Source organism: Erinaceus europaeus, chromosome 15 (assembly GCF_950295315.1).
Source record: "Erinaceus europaeus chromosome 15, mEriEur2.1, whole genome shotgun sequence".
Taxonomy (NCBI): domain Eukaryota; kingdom Metazoa; phylum Chordata; class Mammalia; order Eulipotyphla; family Erinaceidae; genus Erinaceus; species Erinaceus europaeus.
Genome location: NC_080176.1, coordinates 37,227,682 through 37,247,262, shown reverse-complemented (window position 1 = coordinate 37,247,262; position 19,581 = coordinate 37,227,682). Strand labels below are relative to the sequence as shown.

Genomic DNA, 19,581 nt, shown 5'->3' with positions numbered 1-19,581 from the left:
GAATACACATCAAGGATTCTAGTCTTTGTTTGAGCTTTTTGTATATAAAAACAAATGCTATGTTGCCAGATCCTTCTTAGTATATAAAATTCTTAAAAGATATTTCAAGGACAGATAGCATTTTTAGTTTCAGCATAGCATAGAAGATAAAAAATACACCCCCACCCCAGTCAGTGGCAAGGTGACTTAGTTGGTGCCTTTATTTATTTGTTCACTTACTTACTTATTTACCAGAGTAATGCTCAGCTCTGGCTTATATGGTGGTGCTAGGGTTTGAATCTAGGACCTTTGTGCCTCAAACATGAAAGTCTTTTTGCATAACCATTATGCTATCTGCCCAACCCTGTTGGTACCTATTTTTTTCTACTCACTAGTGAATTAGTTGCCTTTGAAAGCAAAGTCTCACATGTTCGTTAATACCATATTTATTCAGATAATGAATTTTTATTTAAGTCAGTAATAATTCACACCTTTTGACTTCCTTGTAGTAGTGATATCATATTTTTTAACTTCAATGTCTTTATTGTGGTATGTTTAATATTTATAAATGTATACCAATAAGATGTTATCTTCTCACTGTACTATAGCTAAAAAAAATACTTAAGTGACCCAAAATGGCCCAACTGACACAAGTATAAACAACCTGCTAACTAATTATAGAGTTAAAACTGGTCCCCTCCTGCTGCTATATAGTCACATTAACAACATGTTTTCACAAGCATGGGGAGGTTTTCACTAACATTGGGAGGTTCAGACTGATCCTGAGCCATCCTTGAGTCATTCTATATTCACTGAACAACACTTTTATAAGTATTTACTATGTACTAAACATTATGTACAATGCTGGGAGCAAAACATGATGTAGTGAGGATAAGAAAATATAGTTCCTGGTCTCCTGAAGTTTTGCAGCCTAAAGAAGTCCTGAGTGTTCCAAGGCATTGGATCAAATCAAGAGTCATCTACTTTCTGGACTAAACTGTATTCACTCTGGGATCCAACTGAGTCAGCCTTCTAGGTGATTTTGTCTGCCAGGAATCGTAGAATTAGCTCACCCTGCAAAGCTCAACAGTTCAAGAAGAATTAAAACTTGCCCAGGCATTCCTCCCCAACTGAGTCAGAAGTGACAAAGGCTACAAAAACTGTTTTAGCTTCATCCACCAAAGTCATATAAAAGTTAAAAATAAACCTTTCTTTGTTTAGCTTTGTTTTTGTTTGTTTGTTTTTTCTTACCAGATTACTGCTTAGCTCTAGCTTTTGGTGGTGCTGGGGATTGAACTTGGGGCATCAGAGCCAAAGGAACAGAAGTCATTTTGTATACCCATTATGCTACCTCTGCATCTAGAAATAATCAAACAGCTAAAGGAAAACATTGACAAAATTCTTTTTTATTTAATATATATTATTTTTATTTATTCATGTACTATTGCATAGAGACAGAAATTGAGAGAGGAGGGAGAGGGAGAGAGGCACCTGTAGCCTTTATTCACCACTCATGAAGCTTTCCCCCCTGCAGGTGTGGACAAGGGGGCAAAATTCTTTTCAGTGTAGCTTTAAAAATGACCCAGGTCCAAGTGCAAGGAAAGCAAAAAACAAGCAAATTCATGGAGAAAGGAGGGAGCTCCACAGCTGCAGACGCTCTCCCCTGCCTCTCCCTTCTCAATTTTTCTCAATCTTTATCCAAAATAAACAAACAAATAAATAAACCCTTGTGACTATATCAAAATGAAAAGCTTCTGCACAGCAAAAAGAACAGCCATCACAACAGGATAAGAGAAGACCTTTACATGCCATACATCAGACAAAGCAGTAATAATCAAAATAGATAAACAACAAAAGCCACACTAAATGCAGAAAGTAAGAAATACACAGACAACCAGAAAAACACAGACCTGGAAAAAATGATGGAGATAGAGTTCAGAAAATTCATTATGAAATCAATTCAAGAAACTAAAGTTAAGATTCAAGAACTCAAAAAAGGAAGAAGGATAAAGAGAAGAAGAAGGAGAAGAAGAAGAATGTTCAAGAATGTTCAAGAACTCAGTGTTTTTTCTTTTACTGCTAATACACTGAAAATGACACTCTTTAGCAGCCAAACTTGAAGAAAATCTATGAATAAAATTAACTGTTTACCCCACTATAAAAGAGAGAGAGAGAGAGAATGGTAGTCTTTGGGAGAATTCCAAGTTGCACGAAGCCCTTAAAGATCTTGTCTCAAGATTTTTTTTTTTTGCAGTTCTGTGTTAAGTTCTTTTTTCTTTTTTATTTCTTTATTGGGGAATTAATGTTTTACATTCGACAGTAAATACAACAGTTTGTACATGCATAACATTTCACAGTTTTCCATATAACAATACAATCCCCACTAGGTCAAGAAGACTTTTCTGCTCTTCCCTGAAGCAGATGGGTCATGCTGACTCTACTATCAATCATGTCTTGCTCCCCCCGAGCACTTCACCATCTTCTTCCCACCAGAGTCAGCCTCTCACAATCTCTAGACCACCTTAATCTCAAGGAACCATGAGGACCCTTACCACACCCACCTCCTCATTTTTCCTTATACTGCAACAGAAGAAGGAAAATCAGAGGAAGACTCTGCCTGTATTTTAAGGAATACAGAATTTTTGAGGCACATAAGCATCTTGTGGTGGGGAGGGGTGGTCACCAAAGGTCACTCCTCACCAAAAAGTCCAAGAAAAAACAAATGGCTCCATTTCCCAAAGACTGTCCCTTTAAAAACTGGAGTTGTTCTAATTCTAGAGTCAGAAATTAACCGATTAAGTATTCATAATCAAAAGAACTTAGGGGCGGGGTGGGGGGGATATCATAATGGTTACGCAAAGAGACTCTCATGCCTGAATCTCCAAAGTCCCAGGTTCAATCCCCCACCATAAGCCAGAGCTAATCAGTGCTCTGATATTAATTTTAAAAAAAAGGGGGGGTGGGGGTCAGGCGGTAGCGCAGCGGGTTAAGCACACATGGCCTCATCTGTGGGGGTGGGGAGGTCACTTCACAGGAGGTGAAGCAGGTCTACAGGTGTTTATCTTTCTCTCCCCATCTCTGTCTTCCCCTCTTCTGTCCATTTCTCTCTGTCCTATCCAATGACATCAATAACAATAATAATAAACACAATAAACAAAAACAATAAGGGCAACAAAAGCCTCCAGGAAATTTGGATTCATGGTGTAGACTCCAAGCCCCAGCAATAACACTGGAGGAAAAAAAAAAAATCTTGGACAACCTAGAAAATGCCGCTGGCTCCAGGGAACCAAATAAACTCCCTATACTCAGCACCCTGCAAAGAGGAAACTATATTTCAAGGTGGAGTCTTGACAGTGATGTTTTATTTTTCAAACTTCCTTGGACAAGGACAAAAAAATCACCAATTAGTCCAAAAGGAGATGGAGAAACATAGCCCCCCCTCTTATGACCATATATGCTGTCAATTTGGCTAGTACACTTCAAAATTGAATTTAAGTTCTCATTAAGTGAAAAAGACAAGTTTGATATTAACATATTTATCTTCCATGTTTTAAAAGGAAAAATACGCAGATAAAGCAGTAGAGCATAAAGAATAGCTCTTACAAAAATGCTTGTTAAAGCTGATGCTGACCCAACACAAAAGAGGAAAAAAAAATACCTTCAGATAACATAATTCATATCACTTTTCCACTCTAGTTTTTTTAGCGCTTTACATAGTATAGATAGAGCTTTCTATAGTCTATCTTTTTACAATTTCCCTTCATCTCATTAAATATAAATGTATTTAAAAACCTTATCCCCAACCTGCCAACACCCATGTCCAGTGGAGAAGCAATTACAGAAGCCAGACCTACCATCTTCTGCACCCCATAATGACCCAGGGTCCATACTCCCAAAGAGATAAAGAATAAGAAATCTATCAGATGAGGGGATGGGATACAGAAGTCTGGTGGTGGGAACTGTGTGGAATTGTACCCCTTTTATCCTATGGTTTTGTCGGTGTTTTCATTTTATAAATAAACATTTAAAAAAAAGATGACTTGATCCCATCTCTGATCTCTCTGATGTGTTCCTGCCACTTCTCCCTCCTTCACTCTGTTCAGCCATTCTGGCCTTGTGCTATTCCTTGTACTTTCTAAACAAACACCTCCTTTAGGAGGGGCTTTTCCCTCTGTCTGGATGGCAGATGCCTGATGACTATCTCCTTCAAGACTTTGCTCAGTAAACCTTATCCTAACCATCCTAATTAAAATTTCTAACTACCCGTGTCTCTGGAACTCATAATTCTCTTGCCCTAATTCTATATTTCTTTTTCCATAGTTCTCATTAGCTCCTCTCATATTTATTTATTATGCATATCTTTATAAGATGTCTCAGACCCAGATGACATAAATGCCTTGAGGAAAGAACCCTCTACCATTTTTACTCCCTTTTGTGTCCCAAATGCCTAGAACAATGTTCAGGACATAGAAGTTACTCAATATTTGTTGTAACTAGGATAAAATAGAAAGGAAGCACTCCCTGGTCTGGAAGAGAACAGTACGCATTAGTTTTGCATCACTGCTTGACAAGTTTCTATAAAACGACAGGCCTAAAACATTGCCCTTTTATTACCTTAAAGTTCTACAGGTCAGGAATCTGGATGTGGAATGATTCCCAGGTTCCCTGGGTGTAATTAAAGTAGCCACTAGGTGCCTAGAATGAACTGTCTTCATGTTTGCACAGGCTAAATTCAGGTCTTTGTAGCTGTAGGAATGAAGTTGTGCATCTTTTTTGACTGCTGGCTAGGGCTTTTCTCAGCATCTAAAACCCACTAGTTCTTCTCCATGTGACCATCCACACAGGCACTTTCTAGCATGCCAGTTTTCCAGTCCAAATAAGCAGGAAAATTGTTCCTGCTTCGAATCTCTTCCTTCTCTGCTCCTTTAAGAGCAGCCCTAATCAGAAGTGGTACCCTAGGATAATCTCCCTTGGGATCAACTAACTTGGGGCATTAAAAAATGTAAAATGTCTGAATACGGGCCCTAGATCAGATCGATGGGGTTTATAGTCAACAATATTAATACACTTTTCCCATATTTGGGAGCTAATCTCTTCCCTGACCCAGCTTTCTAACCCTTTATCCAGCCATGACATCATCTCCCCTGACAGTAACCTGGGTCCACCTGCATATCAGATGTCAGGCTCAGGAGAAAAATAGTATAATCATGGGTCCTTTGGAATATACCTAAAATAAACTTACTAGCGATTTCCAAAACAGAGACCCCAAATCTTCATCTGCAATATTCCAGCCTTTAGGTTCATGATTAGTCAACAATTTGTTCTGCTTTATATCTTAACTCTTCTTTCAGCCACCAGGTTCCAGATGCTACCATGATACCAACCAGACTTCCCTGGGCAGATGACCCCACCAATGTGTCCTCGAGCCCCACTTCCCCAGAACCCCGCCCCACTAAGGAAAGAGAGAGGTAGGCTGGGAATATAGTTGTAGTTGTCAACGCCCATGTTCAGCGGGGAAGCAATTACAGAAGCCAGACCTTCCACCTTCTGCACCCCATAATGACCTTGGGCCCATGCTCCCAGAGGGTTAAAGAATAGGAAAGCTATCAGGGGAGGGATAGTGTTCTAGTGGTGGGAATTTTGTGGAATTGTACCCTCTAATCCTATGGTCTTGTCAGTGTTTCCATTTTATAAATAAAAAAATAAAAAGCAATAAAAAATGTAAAGTGCAGATGTAAATCCCTTCCAACTTCTTGATAAGATGCCACCTAATCACAGGAGTAACATTTATCTTATTCGAGATGCTGCCTGCACTTAAATGAGAGAGGATTGCACTGGAAAGTCTGTTGAAGGATAAACAGATGAGTAAAATGTAGTGTATGCAGATAACAGAATATTATTCAGACCTAAAAATGAAGGAAATTCTGATACAGGCTATAATATTTTAAAGACGTCATGCTGAGTAAAATGAGTCAGCTGTAAAAGGAAAAATAAGTGATTACATTCATAGATGTGGCCTAGAAAAATCAAGTCCATGAAGACAGAAGCAGTATGGTCTCTGCAAAGAGAAGGATGAGGAGTAAAAGTGGCTGGGTACAGTGGCAAGTGTGCCAAATGAAAAAGAGTTCTGAAACAGGTTGGACAACAACGTGAATATACTTAACACTGGGGAATTGTGATCTTAAAAATGGCCAAGATGGGGGGTCGGGCGGTAGTGCAACGAGTGAAGCACACATAGCACAAAGCGCAGGGACCAGTGGAAGGATCCCAGTAGGAGCCCCTGGCTCCCTACCTGCAGGAAAGTCACTTCACAGGCAGTGAAGCAGGTCTGCAGGTGTCTATCTTTCTCTCCCCCTCTCTGTCTTCCCTTCCTCTCTCCATTTCTCTCTGTCCTATCCAACAATGAACAACATCAACAACAACAATAATAACCACAACAAGGCTACAAGAGCAACAAAAGGGGGGGGGGAATGGCCTCTAGGAGCAGTTGATTCATGGTGCAGGCACTGAGCCCCAGCAATGACCCTGGAGGCAAAAAAAAAAAAAATGGCCAAGATGGTAGATTTTATGTTATATATACTTTACCACAATTAAAAAAAAAACTTTGATAATGAAAATATTTACAGCAACCTTAACTCATTTAATACATGGGTGAGGCATGGAACTTGGTATTAAAACGTACAGAACAAAGTATTTTGGAAGAGTCCAGCACACCAAGCCACCATTTTATTTAATACTAAATTTTAAATCTGGGGTTTCACACATGCAAGGCATGTACTCTGTTGCTGAACCATCTCTCTAGCCACAATGGCTAAGTAAATGAGTATAAAAGGCTTTACAACCATTAGTAAATTAAAACTGAAGTGCGAGGCCAGCAAGGTCACTTGTCTAAAAAAGTGTTTACTTTGCCATATTCATGAACCCAGTTCTATCCCAGCCCCTACCACACCAAGGGAAGCTTCAGTGCTGTGGTGTCTTCCTCCGTCTCCTTCTCTCTTTCTGTCTGAAAAAGTCATTCCATGAAATCCTGGTGGCAACAAGTAGTGGAACTGATTTTTTTTAAGTAATTGCTATGACACCAAAAACAAGCAACCCTGTTAAAATGGTAGAAAGAATCAGATAGATTTTTTACCAAAGAAGATGTTCACTAAAGAAAATGACTAACAAGCAGATGAAAAAGTGTTCTAAGTCTTGGAACCATCAGAAAAATTCAAATCAAGACAATGAGATACCATTTCACCCACATAAGAATAATAGCCTGTATCAAAAAGGACAAAAACAAGTTCTGGCAAAGCTACAGAGGGGAAAGGAACCCATCCACAGCTGTCAGGAGTGCAAATTGGTTCAGTCCTGTGGGAAAGAGTTTGGAGATGCCTGAAAACATTAAAAACAAACCTGCCACATAATCCAGCAATTCCTCTCCTAGGCATCTATACAAAGATCTATGTAGATCTGTGTTCATAGCAGCGCTATTTGTAGTAGCCATAATATGGAAACAACCCAAGTGTTCAACAACAGATGAGTGGATTAGCCAGATGTGGTATACATTCACAATGGAAAACTGTACAGTTGTAAGAAACAATAAAATACTTTCTTGCTTTAACATGTGATGATACCAGCACTTGTCACAGAAACAGAGATGCAAACTAATTTCCCCCAATTTAGCTTAAGCATAACTCACCTGCCCTAGATCCAAAGTGACATTGACTTGGTTGTACCACATGCCAGAGGAGAGAGGAGGACTCTGCCACCAGCGTTCAGATCCATCAATCGCATTGGTAGCTGGATGTGCTTTCTTGGGGTCCTCAGAATTGCAATAATCACAAAACTGGCCCTAGGGGGGAAAAAAGCTCTATTTTATTTTCAAGGGATTTTTTTTTCTTACCAATCTAGTAAAAGAGGCAAGCAAAATAAAGACTGGTTTAAATAATTTAGAGATGCCAGCTATTGAAGATAAATTAACCAGAATATATTCTGAAGACAGCAGTAAGCTTTCAAATTTTTTATTTAATCATAAGCCATATTGCCTGTTTACCATGTGTCTAGCATATAGATTCTATTTCTCTTGCATCTTTTACAGATAGTTTCTTCTTTCCCAGTATGACACTTAAGAAGAGTCCATCACACTTACAATGCAAAGATTTCTTCCTTCAACAAATCTTTTTTACTTTTGGCAAGTTGTAACAGGGATATACAAAGATCTCTGTCCACAGTCCCATTAGAGGCACAGAGTATAGAAATTGTTTTAAAAAGCATCCAATAGCACAGCTATATACAAGATATTGGGTACTGTACAGCAAACCATAACAAAAGGACTTTTCAAAGTTAACCCAATTATCAAATAATGTGATGCTAACATTAACTATCGATTGTCTTTTTTGAACCCTAAGACAGCAGGAACCTCACATCTCCACTATAGAGCCCCTACTTCCCCCAGTCCTGGAACCCTTGGATAGGGCCCACTTTCCCGTATGCCTCTCCCAATCCATATCAAATAATATTGCATCCACCGACCACAACCTAACCAACGCAACGACTGCCACCTCAACATGCTTCACCTCAGACTGTGTCCAGAGACTTCACGTGTGGAATGACAACCCTTCAGCTTCATTACTCGGGTGAGACCTTTCCTTTTATAGTACACTCTAATTTCATCTCAGGTGGTTCACTTTCTAACAAAGTCCCAAAACCTAGATATACACCAGTTTCTGTGAGAGAGAGCATATGTTCACACGTATCCATAAACTACTGCAAAATATATACCTGAAAGCAGAAGTACAATAGAGTTTGCAGTGAGTACCTCCCTAACACTTCCTCTCCACTATTCCAAGCTTTGGGTCCATGATTGCTCAACAATTTGTTTGACTTTGTATGTTAACTCTCTTTTCAATCACCAGGTTCCAGATGCCATCAGGATGCTAGCCAGGCTTCCCTGGATTGAAGACCCCACCAATGTGTCCTGGAGCTCAGCTTCCCCAGAGACCCACCCTACTAGGGAAAGAGAGAGGCAGACAGTGAGTATGGACCGACCAGTCAACGCCCATGTTCAGCGGGGAAGCTATTACAGAAGCCAGACCTTCTACCTTCTGCAACCCTCAATGACCCTGGGTCCATGCTCCCAGAGGGCTAGAGAATGGGAAAGCTATCGGGGGAGGGGGTGGGATATGGAGATTGGGTGGTGGGAACTGTGTGGAGTTGTACCCCTCCTACCCTATGGTTTTGTTAATTAATCCTTTCTTAAATAAAAAAAATTTTTAAAAAAAGAAATTATGAAAGAAAAAGAAAAAAAGAAATTGCTAAAAAAAAAAAGAAGGAAGGAATGGAGAGAGGAAGGAAGGAAGGCAGGAAGGCAAGAAGGAAGGAAGGAAGGAAGGAAGGAAGGAAGGAAGGAAGGAAGGAAGGAAGGAAGGAGGGAATAGAACTACAATGTGAACATAAAGATTAGAAAACTAGTCCAAAGTCCCTGGGTTTAAGAAAGACAGGATGGAAGAGGTGTAATTTTTTTTATCTGTTACTGCCAGAACTGAATTTCTCCAAGTCAACTTTTTCAGATAGACAGAGACAGAGGGAAAGAGAGAAGGTTACCACAGCACTGAAACTTCTGCCAATGTTGAAGGGGTCACCGGGTTTGAACCTAGGTTTTTTGCATAACACTTTCCAGGTGACTTATACTGTTGACCTGGTAGAGGTTTAAGCTGTCTGTAAGGACAGATAACGGCATGGGTGAGTGACTGTGAACACAAAACAGGAAACCTGTCGCAGATGGAGAAAGCAAAGATACGGAGACAAGCTGGTCTCGGCTAAGTGATATCACAAATAATAAAAGACAAGATTTTAAAGGTAAGTTAAGGAGACATGGCTGTCATGAGTAGTTGGCAAATAATTAAGTAGTCAAAGGTGAATCCACTTTTTAAAAGAATTTATTTATCCATTAATGAGAGAGGTAGAGAGAACTAGAGCATTGCTCTGGCATACTCAATGGGAATCAAACGTGGAACTTTATATTTGCACACCCAGTGCACTACCCACTGAGGCAGATTATGTTTGGTATCTCTAACATCTAGCTGAATTCATTTCTTTTGATAGGCAGACTCTCTTGATTCTGTTTTTCTGAGACACAGAATTTTATAGGCATCCCAAAAGCTAAACACATATCTTATATGTATATACTATCTATTTTATTTGTTGTCATCACTGGGGCTTTACTTCTCCAGGTAGACTATTTTTCCAGATAGAAAGGATGAGACAGAGATGGAGAAACAGAGAGAAGACCCCAGAGCACTCAGGCGCCTCCCTTCAGCGCAGTGGGGACCAGGCTCAAGCCTGGGTCATGCCCATGACAAAGCAAGCACCCTGTCCAAGGGGCTACATTGACAGCCCTGACCACATTATAAGTGAATCAAAAGATCCTAAGCAGGGGGTTGGGCGGTAGCGCAGTGGGTTAAGCGCACTTGGCGCGAAGCGCAGGAACCAGCGGTGTAAGGATCCCAGTTCAAAACCCCGGCTCCCCACCTGCAGGGGAGTCACTTCATAGGTGGTGAAGCAGGTCTGCAGGTGTCTTATCTTTCTCTCCCCCTCTCTGTCTTCCCCTCCTCTCTCCATTTCTCTCTGTCCTATCCAACAATGACAACATCAACAACAATAACTACAATAACAATAAAAAGGGCAACAAAAGGGAAAATTAAAAAAAAAAGATCCTAAGCAGGATCCTTTGGTGATCTTCATGTAATCCTGTGATCCTATCCCACATGATAACTATAATCTGTGATCTATATCTTTAGATGATTCTGATGGTAAACTTCACAGAATGGACTATTCAGTTCCCAAAGATGAGGTGGAGGTGGAGGTGGAGGTGGAGGTGGAGGTGGAGGTGGAGGTGGAGGTGGAGGTGGAGGTGGAGGTGGAGGTGGAGGTGGAGGTGGAGGTGGAGGTGGAGGTGGAGGTGGAGGTGGAGGTGGAGGTGGAGGTGGAGGTGGAGGTGGAGGTGGAGGTGGAGGTGGAGGTGGAGGTGGAGGTGGAGGTGGAGGAGGAGGAAGAGGAAGAGGAGGAGGAGGAGGAAGAGAAGGAGGAGGAGGAGGAGGGCCAAAAAAGCAAACTGTCTACCTGCAGCCTGCCCTGAAGTGTTCTGTGGCCCTAAGGTAGCTATGACCCTGCAGCACATCCTGACAGTTCGTTCTTTGGCCCTAAAGATGAATTTCATCCTAGTGTATAAGTGAATATGTGACTAGATGCCTTTCATCTAACATGGAGCTGAGGGATCTATCATGTGGTGGTACATTTCATACAACTTTATCTTCTAACTTTCTACTCCGAAGCAGCACCATGGGGGAAGCAGTTCCCAAGCTCAGCATCTAAGTACATCTCCTCTTCAACACATCACTCCAACCCAGAGGCTCCAGCATCGTGGCCATGCAGAAAGGTCTTCAGGCTCAGCTCACCAAAAGGTGAACAAGCTCATCAGCAACTTTTCCAAACAGTTTTTACTTCTTCCTTGTAAATAGTGTTATTATAATCAGAGACAGAATGGTTTATTGAAACTAGGAAAGCTAAACATTAACAAATACTTTCTTCCTTTGATGAGTTTTATTCTTCCCACTTTTCCTGAAAAACATTTTCTCACTTAAATTATTTGCTAAGAAAAATTAAATTATTACTCCTTGAAGTTTAGAAGTTTTATGCCTGGCTAGAAGGATATCTCTTCCAAGAATGTAGATACCTATAATCTATATGCTTATTTCTCCATTTCTGTAGTGTGGATAAGAGGAGTGGAGGTCATGTCTTCAGTGCTGGTGTAGTGACTACCAGTTTTTAACTAGTCATAGTAAAAACTCAAGCAAACTTGGATAGAACACCCATTATGAACCTGGTACCATGTGTATGCACTTCACATCTGTACCCAAGGATCACCACCTGTCTCATAGGTTAAAAGACAGAGAGGAGCGGGGGGGTAGGTAGCATAATGGTTATACAAACAGACTCTCCTGCCTGAGGCTCCAAAGTCCCAGGTCAATCCCCTGCACTACCATAAACCAGAGATGAGCAGTGCTCTGGTAATAAATAAATAAATAAATAAATAAATAAATAAATAAATAAATAACAAGAGGAGAGGTTAAGTCATTTTTCTCAAGATTCACACAATAGGTACCAAGCATAATGCTACTGAGCCAGAGCCTAAGCCCAGAATCACAGAGATAGCATATTAGTCACCATTCTGTAGCCTTTTTCCCCCACCTACTAGCCACAACTTTGGTTTACTGGACACGCGGAGATATTCAGTTATATACATCTTTCCTACAGTTCACTTTAAAATGGCACCTTCACAATAGCCTAGGAATTATGGTTCCAAGATTTCTTCCATTTGTAATCATCTTGTCATTTTGTTGACATGCTAAGTCCTTCTGTTGCCTCAAATAAAACTTTTGGGTCGGGAGTCAGGCAGTAGCCCAGCACTTAAGCGAACATGGCGCAAAGCGCAAGGGTCGGCTTAAGGATCCCGGTTAAAGCCCCTGGCTCCCCACCTGCAGGGGAGTCGCTTCACGGGCGGTGAAGCAGGTCTGCAGGTGTCTGTCTTTCTCTCCCCCTCTCTGCCTTCCTCTCCTCTCTCCATTTCTCTCTGTCCTATCTAACAACAACTACAACAACAATGAAAAACAACAAGGGCAACAAAGGGGAAAATAAATAAATAATTTTTTTTTTAAATGTGTCATTTAGCAGACTGAACAAAAAAAACTAACACAAAAAGGAACACTAACACCTACTAATTGTATAACCAGAACTGTTTGCTAAAATACTAATTTTGACTGCAAATAGTAATTTGAATGCACACATTTTAAAGCTAATAATTTGGCAAGAGTGCCACAGTTATATAGGTTAGTGTCAATGCTGGCATAGGGCAGACTAATAAGATGAATAGTCAATGATGCAATCTTGGTGGTTAACTTGCCCAAGTAATAAAAATGTGCCAATCTTTTTGTTTATTTCTACATATATCATCTGTTTCTGCACAATGTAATAGTAAATGAAAACCATGGTAGGGAACTGAGAGATAGCTCATTCAGCAGAGTGCACACTTTAACATGTGTGAGAACCTGAGTTTGAGTCCCCAGTCACCAGATGGGGTAACTGCGTAAGGGAGGCTTCATCAGTGGTGTAGCAATGCTGTGTTATCTGCACTTCTCTATATGTTTCTCTATCAAGGAGGAAAAGGAGGGAGGGAGGTCCACTGAGAATATTCGAGGACTTGTACAGGCATGAAGCCCCAGCAATAAACCTGGTGGCAAAAAAAAGGAAAGAGAGAGAGAGAGAAAAGACTGATAAGATAGCTCTCCCAGAAGGTTGGAATCCCACCACATGAGAGTGCTTCAGTGCTGCTAGGACGTCAGCATGTGTGTGTGTGTGTGTGTGTGTGTGTGTGTGTGTGTGTGTGTGTGTGTGTGTGTGTTACAGCCTTAGTGATGAAAAAAAAAATAATAAGCAAGGCATATTTTTATAAAGATACGACAACAAACAAAAAGTATTTATCCTGCTGCACTACCACCCAGCTCCCCATAAAAAGTACTTACATTTTAGAAATAGATAAGTTATAGAAAAAGGAAAGCAAAGGAATATTAATAAAGGATTCAGTATAATAGTTACTCCAGACTGTGCAGCAATAGCAGGTGAGAAACTGTATGGTTAAATGTAAATTGTTATCAAAACTTTACTTTTGGCTTTCATAACAAGTTCACAGATACTTGTTATACTATTTTTTTCCTTTATTGGGGGATTAATATTTTATAGTCATCAGTAAATACAATAGTTTATACATTTCTCATTTTTTCACATAACAATACAAACCCCACTAGGTCCTTTGTCATTCTTTTCCAGGACCTGTACTCTTCCCCCACACCTACCCCAGAGCTTGTTATACTATTTTAAATATACCCATCCATACAAGCAGCCATGGTGAAAATATAATATAAATGGAAGGCTATGACTAGTCCATAAGCCAACTAAATCAGAGGCCTAGTGATTTGTAACAGTACAAATTAAAAAGTAGAACATGCTTGACAGAAATCAGAGAAGATGAACACACAGAGAGAAGGAAGATTCTTATGTCCTTATGCTGGCTTAGTCATCCATCCATCCCTGCAAAAATGAGCACCTATATCTGGCGCTACTGCAGATGGAGACAACTCTACTAAGAGACACACAGACAAGGTACTCATGCCCTGAATTGTGTTAGGACTAGCAGTCTAGTCACATAGAAAACAGGAGATGCAGTAGGAAGGGCTACAGGAACAGGACTATGCGGGTAAAAAGAGCAGAGGTCCAAGGTCAGAGGACCCTACAATTCTACTTATCCAGGACAGAAATGAAAATAGTCTCTAGTTCCTAAATTTTTTTTATCATTTTCTGTATCTAAAAGCTTCTCACATCGAATGCTTTGAAGTGAATTCACAATATAAACACAGTACAGAGGGCCAGGTGGTGACACACCTGGTTGAGTGCACATTTTACAATGCCCAAGGACCCAGGTTCAAGCCCCTGGTCCCCACCTAGAGGGGTAAGCTTTGCAAGCAGTGAAGCAGTGCTGCAGGTGTCTCTTTTGCTCTCTCTTTGTCTATCTCTACCTCCCCTCTTTATTTCTCTCTGCCTCCATACAATAAATAAATAAATAATTTTAAAAAAACACTATAGAGTCATATACCACACAGTGATGTTTTGGTCAATTATGTAAACAACAGGCCAGAAATGTCTGTTGCCTAGCAACAACAGAATTGTCAGAACATCGTGACATTTTGCACAGTGACCTCATAATCTCATGTTCACTGGGAATTTTTTATTTTTTATTTATTTTTTTATTTAAGAAAGGATAAATTAACAAATCCATAGGGTAGATGGGGAACTAGGAATTTTTTAATGTGACCTCTAAAAGGAAACCAGGGTTTAAGTCTACACCATGTTATCAAGCAGCCTCTTCAGCTCAACATTTCCAGCTTAACTGATTCATTCATTATTTGAGAGAGAGAGAGAGAATGAAGAGACAGAAGAGAAATACCACAGTATCACTCCACCATCTCTGGCACTTGTATTTGGTGCCAAGGCTTAAACCCAGGGCCTCACATATAGTAAGATATGAATTCTACCAAATGAGTTATCTCCCTACCCAGCATATATCTTGATAGCCTCATTCTCCCTTGTGCTTGACTTACTCTGTTTTATATATTATGGCCTGCAAACATAAACCTACTTCAGGGGGCCTGAAGGCAGCTTACCTTACAGAGCACACACTTTAACATGCGAGAGAGCCTGGACTGAAGCCCTCGGCTGCAGCAAGGGAGTACCATGCACAGGGGAAGCTTCCTGTGTTCCTTTTCTCTTCCTATCTGTTCTCATCTTCAGAGCATTCTCCCTTCTAGAAGGCAGCAAAGGCACATCAGTGTGGTTGCAAATCATGCCATGTGTGCTTAACCGGCTACACTACTGCTGGACCCTGTGTTTGCAAATCATTAGGACAACACTTTTGTCAGTTTCCTGTGTATGTCTGCACACAGTGGGATGTGAGGGTGTTTACAAAGCACAAAGAAGTATAGTGCTTGGCTCTTCACACCCCTCACAGGTTGGCACCTCTAGTGTGTTGGGTTCTTGGAGGCTTCAGAAATCTATAAAACAAAGGGACCTAGATTGGTGCCAAGTATTTTTTTAATTGGATAAGTGCAAACTCTAGATATGGTAACACAAATGTTATATCCATGCGTATCAAATTGGGTTCAAATTCTGAGTAGCATTTGTTGTTGTAAAACATTAGGCAAAATTTTCAGCCTTTCTTAAGCTATTTTCTTTGTGTTAAAATACACTCAGTTAAGTAGTCCAGTCACAGAACTAATGATTAGACTTAGATTAAATGAGCTTAGCAATCTAACAGAAAGGCCCAAAGAAGACAGATCCCAAAAAGCTAATTCCATCTGTACTGAACAAATGACACTCAATGTTTAAACAATTGGGAGAAAGTCTAAGGTCATCAGACAAAGAGAGGACTACAAAAGTTGGATAAAGGCAAGAGACTGGCTCACTTTGTAATGGCCCTGTTGGTCAATATCACACCACCTCATCATCAGGGTCTCTTGTCAGAAAATCCTTGGATTCACAAACATGATGGGCCTAGACCTCTAATGGTTCCCTCTCTCCACCACCACTAGTCACATCTATCAGGAACATCATCACAAGCCCTCTTGTGGGCCCTCTCAGGACGTTGCCCTCATCATAGAACCTCTAAAGGGAGGCTGGGGTATCCTGCCCTGCCACTTGAGGAAGAATGATCCTGAAATGAGTGTGGCCTGCATTGTTCCCAGCTGTGGCCAAAAGCTGAGCTCAGCCCCCGTAGGACCTTGCCCTCAACTTGGATCAACAATGGTAGAGAGTGTTCCATCCTCCAAACGGAGGCTAGACAACATACTCTATGCTACACCTGAGGAAGATGGGTTGATACTGGGGCAGCATGGAATGTTCCTACTTATGACCACAGAATGTGAACTCAGATATATAGGGATGCAGAGGTCACATAGGCTTCTAAGCTGAATATGGGCCCCAGATCACATCAAATCTATGGGGTTTACAGTCAACAATATCTATACACCTTTCCCATATTTGGGAGCTAAACTCTTCCCAGATCCAGATTTCTGGTCCTTTTTTCAGCCATGACATCATCTCCCCAGACAATAACTTGGATCCACCTGCATTTCAGAATTCAGGCTCAGGGGGAAAAAATTAGTATAGCCACAGTTGCTTTGGAATATAAAATATGCCTACTAGCTATTTACAAAACAGAGATATCCCAACTCTTCATCTGCACTATTCCAGCCTTTAGGTTCATGATTAGTCAACAGTTTGTTCGGCTTTATATGTTAACTTTCTTTTCAGCCACCAGGTTCCAGATGCTAGCATGATGCCAACCAGACTTCCCTGGACAGATGACCCCACCAATGTGTTCTGGAGCTCTGCTTCCCCAGAGCCCCGCCCCACTAGGGAAAGAGAGAGAGAGACAGGCTGGGAGTATGGATGGTCTTGTCAATGCCCATGTTCAGTGGGGAAGCAATTACAGAAGCCAGACCTTCCACCTTCTGCATCCCACAATGATCTTGGGACCATACTCCCAAAGGGTTAAAGAATAGGAAAGATATCAGGGGAGGGATGGTATATGGAGTTCTAGTGGTGGGAACTGTGTGGAGTTGTATCCCTCTTATCCTATGGTTTTGTCAATGTTTCCTTTTTATAAATAAAATAAATTTTAAAAAGAGCTGAGCACAGACCAAAAAGGACTTAGTGATTACACAGGCTCTGAAGATATATATATGTATGTATGTGTATACAATATATACACATACATATACATATACATATACATATACATATACATATACATATACATATACATATACATATACATATACATATACATACATCATGGAGTGGGTATATGGACATAAATAGTTAATTCTATCCACAGAATATTTTCAAGAATGGAAGTTTACTCTCTGCCCTAACCCAACTCTCTACTCTGACACCATTTCTCATACAACATTTTTTTATCCAACTTCATGCTAGCTACCAAACTCAATAAAAAACTACCATAGTCATGAATAATGATTAAAATGTGATAAAAAATTTTTAAAAACTACCATAGTTGTGGACCCCTAGAAACATGCCTAAAATGGACTTCAGAGCTTTCTTCTAGCCTATAATCCCTAATCTCATCTGTTCTGTTTCTACTTTTTGGTTCCTGTTCACTAACCATTTTGTCTCACTTTATGTTCTGCCACCTTTCAGACACCAAGTTGCAGATGCTACCATGATTCCATCCTGATTTTTCCGGACAGATGACCAGTGTGTCCTGGAAACTCACCTCTCCAGAGCCCGCACCCACTAGAGGAAGATAGAAACAGGCTGGGGGTATGGATTCACCTGGTAACACCCAATTCCAGTGGAGAAGCAATTACAAAAGCCAGAACTCCTACCTTCTGCACCTCAAAAACAACTCTGATCCATAATCCCAGTGGAGAAGTGATAAGAGGGAGAGGATAAGAGGGCTCTGAACTCCAGCTCCATCAAGCCCCTAGAGAGAGAGGATGGAAAGGGGAGAGATATTTGGATGTAGTAATAGGGTTATGTGGGGCTTGGAGAGGAAGAGAGAATGGGACGTGGAAGAAAAAGGGGGCAATTATGTACAAATGGAGACAGATAGTTGTGGAGATGACAGTTAATCCATGTCTCCAACCTTGGGAGAACCACGGTGGTTTGCAATGGAGGGACTTGGGATTCAGAACTCTGGTGGTAGGAATGGAATGGAATTATACCCCTGTTGACATGTGAGTTTGTAAATCAATATTAAATCACTAATAATAAAAAAGAGAAATTGCAGACTCTCCAAGCAGAGGCTATTGATCCTCATGTGGCACCTCTTTTCCTCCACTTTCCATACACAGACAGCACTAAAAGCTCAGCACATTCTACTGGTTAATGAAGAGGTGAGGATGGATTCAAAGCTAAAGTTACTGATGGCCAAGAGATGACTCACCAGGGAGACACAACATGACCATGCATAAGGACCCAGGTTCAAATTCCTGGCCACCACAAAAGAACACCTGCATGAGGTAGCTTCACAAGCAGTGGAGTTGTGATGTATCTCTTCTCTTCTCTTCTCTTCTCTCCTTTCTTCTCTCTCTCTCTCTCTCTCTCTCTCTCTCTCTCTCTCACACACACACACACACACACACACTTTCTATTACACTCTGGAGCTCTTTTTTTTTTAAATAATGCACTAATCCCAGTCATGTAGATGGAATTCATATCCTAAGACATTTCCTTTAAAGGTGAGGTTGAATTTGGATGAGACATAATTTTTAGTTCCTAGCAGTAACTTTACTTTGGTTTTTATTTTGTTTTTACCACCAATGTTATCACCAGGGCTCCATGCCTGCACAATTCCACCACTCCAGGAATGGGAATACTTGTTTATAAAAAATAAAATTAAAATCCAGGAAGGGATTCCTCATTCTTTCCAGCCTGTATGGAAGTGGCTCCTCACCCTCATCAACAGTGGTTGTGCCTACATATCCTATTTTTATTGTATGTCATTTTTAATTGCCACCAGGTTATTGCTAGTACTCAGTGACTACACAACAAATCTACCATTCCCAGAGATTTTTGTGTTTAGAGAGACAGAGAGAAATTGAGAGACAATGGGGAATGGAATGGAGGAAAGTGAGAAACTTGCACACAGCTTCAGTATTCACAAAGCTTCCCCTCTGCCAGTGGGGCAGGGCTTGAACCTGCAACCTTGTACATGGACACTCTTGCACATGGTAACATGTATGCTCTCCTGGGTGTACCTCAGCCCAATATTTACCCTATTTTATTTTATTTCATTTCATTTCATTTTACCACCAGGGTTATCACTGGGATTCCATGCTTGCATGTTTCCTTCCCTCCCTGCAAACTCATTTATTTTCTTTTATCTGTTAGAGGGGGAGACACGGGGGGGGGGAGGGAAAGAGAGAGAGAGAGGAAACACCACAGCATTGTTCCATTGCTCCTGGAGCTTCCCCTGTACAAGTGCTCCCA

General features: G+C 40.8%; 1 protein-coding gene across 1 annotated transcript in view; it reads right to left on the bottom strand.

The window, feature by feature from the left end:
• LAMA3 (laminin subunit alpha 3) overlaps nt 1-19,581 on the bottom strand; it is a 266,943-nt gene that overhangs the window by 228,820 nt on the left and 18,542 nt on the right. The window contains exon 2 of the mRNA XM_060174081.1: nt 7,661-7,813. Within this exon, the coding sequence (XP_060030064.1) occupies nt 7,661-7,813 (153 nt within the window). The remainder of the gene's footprint in view (nt 1-7,660; nt 7,814-19,581) is intronic.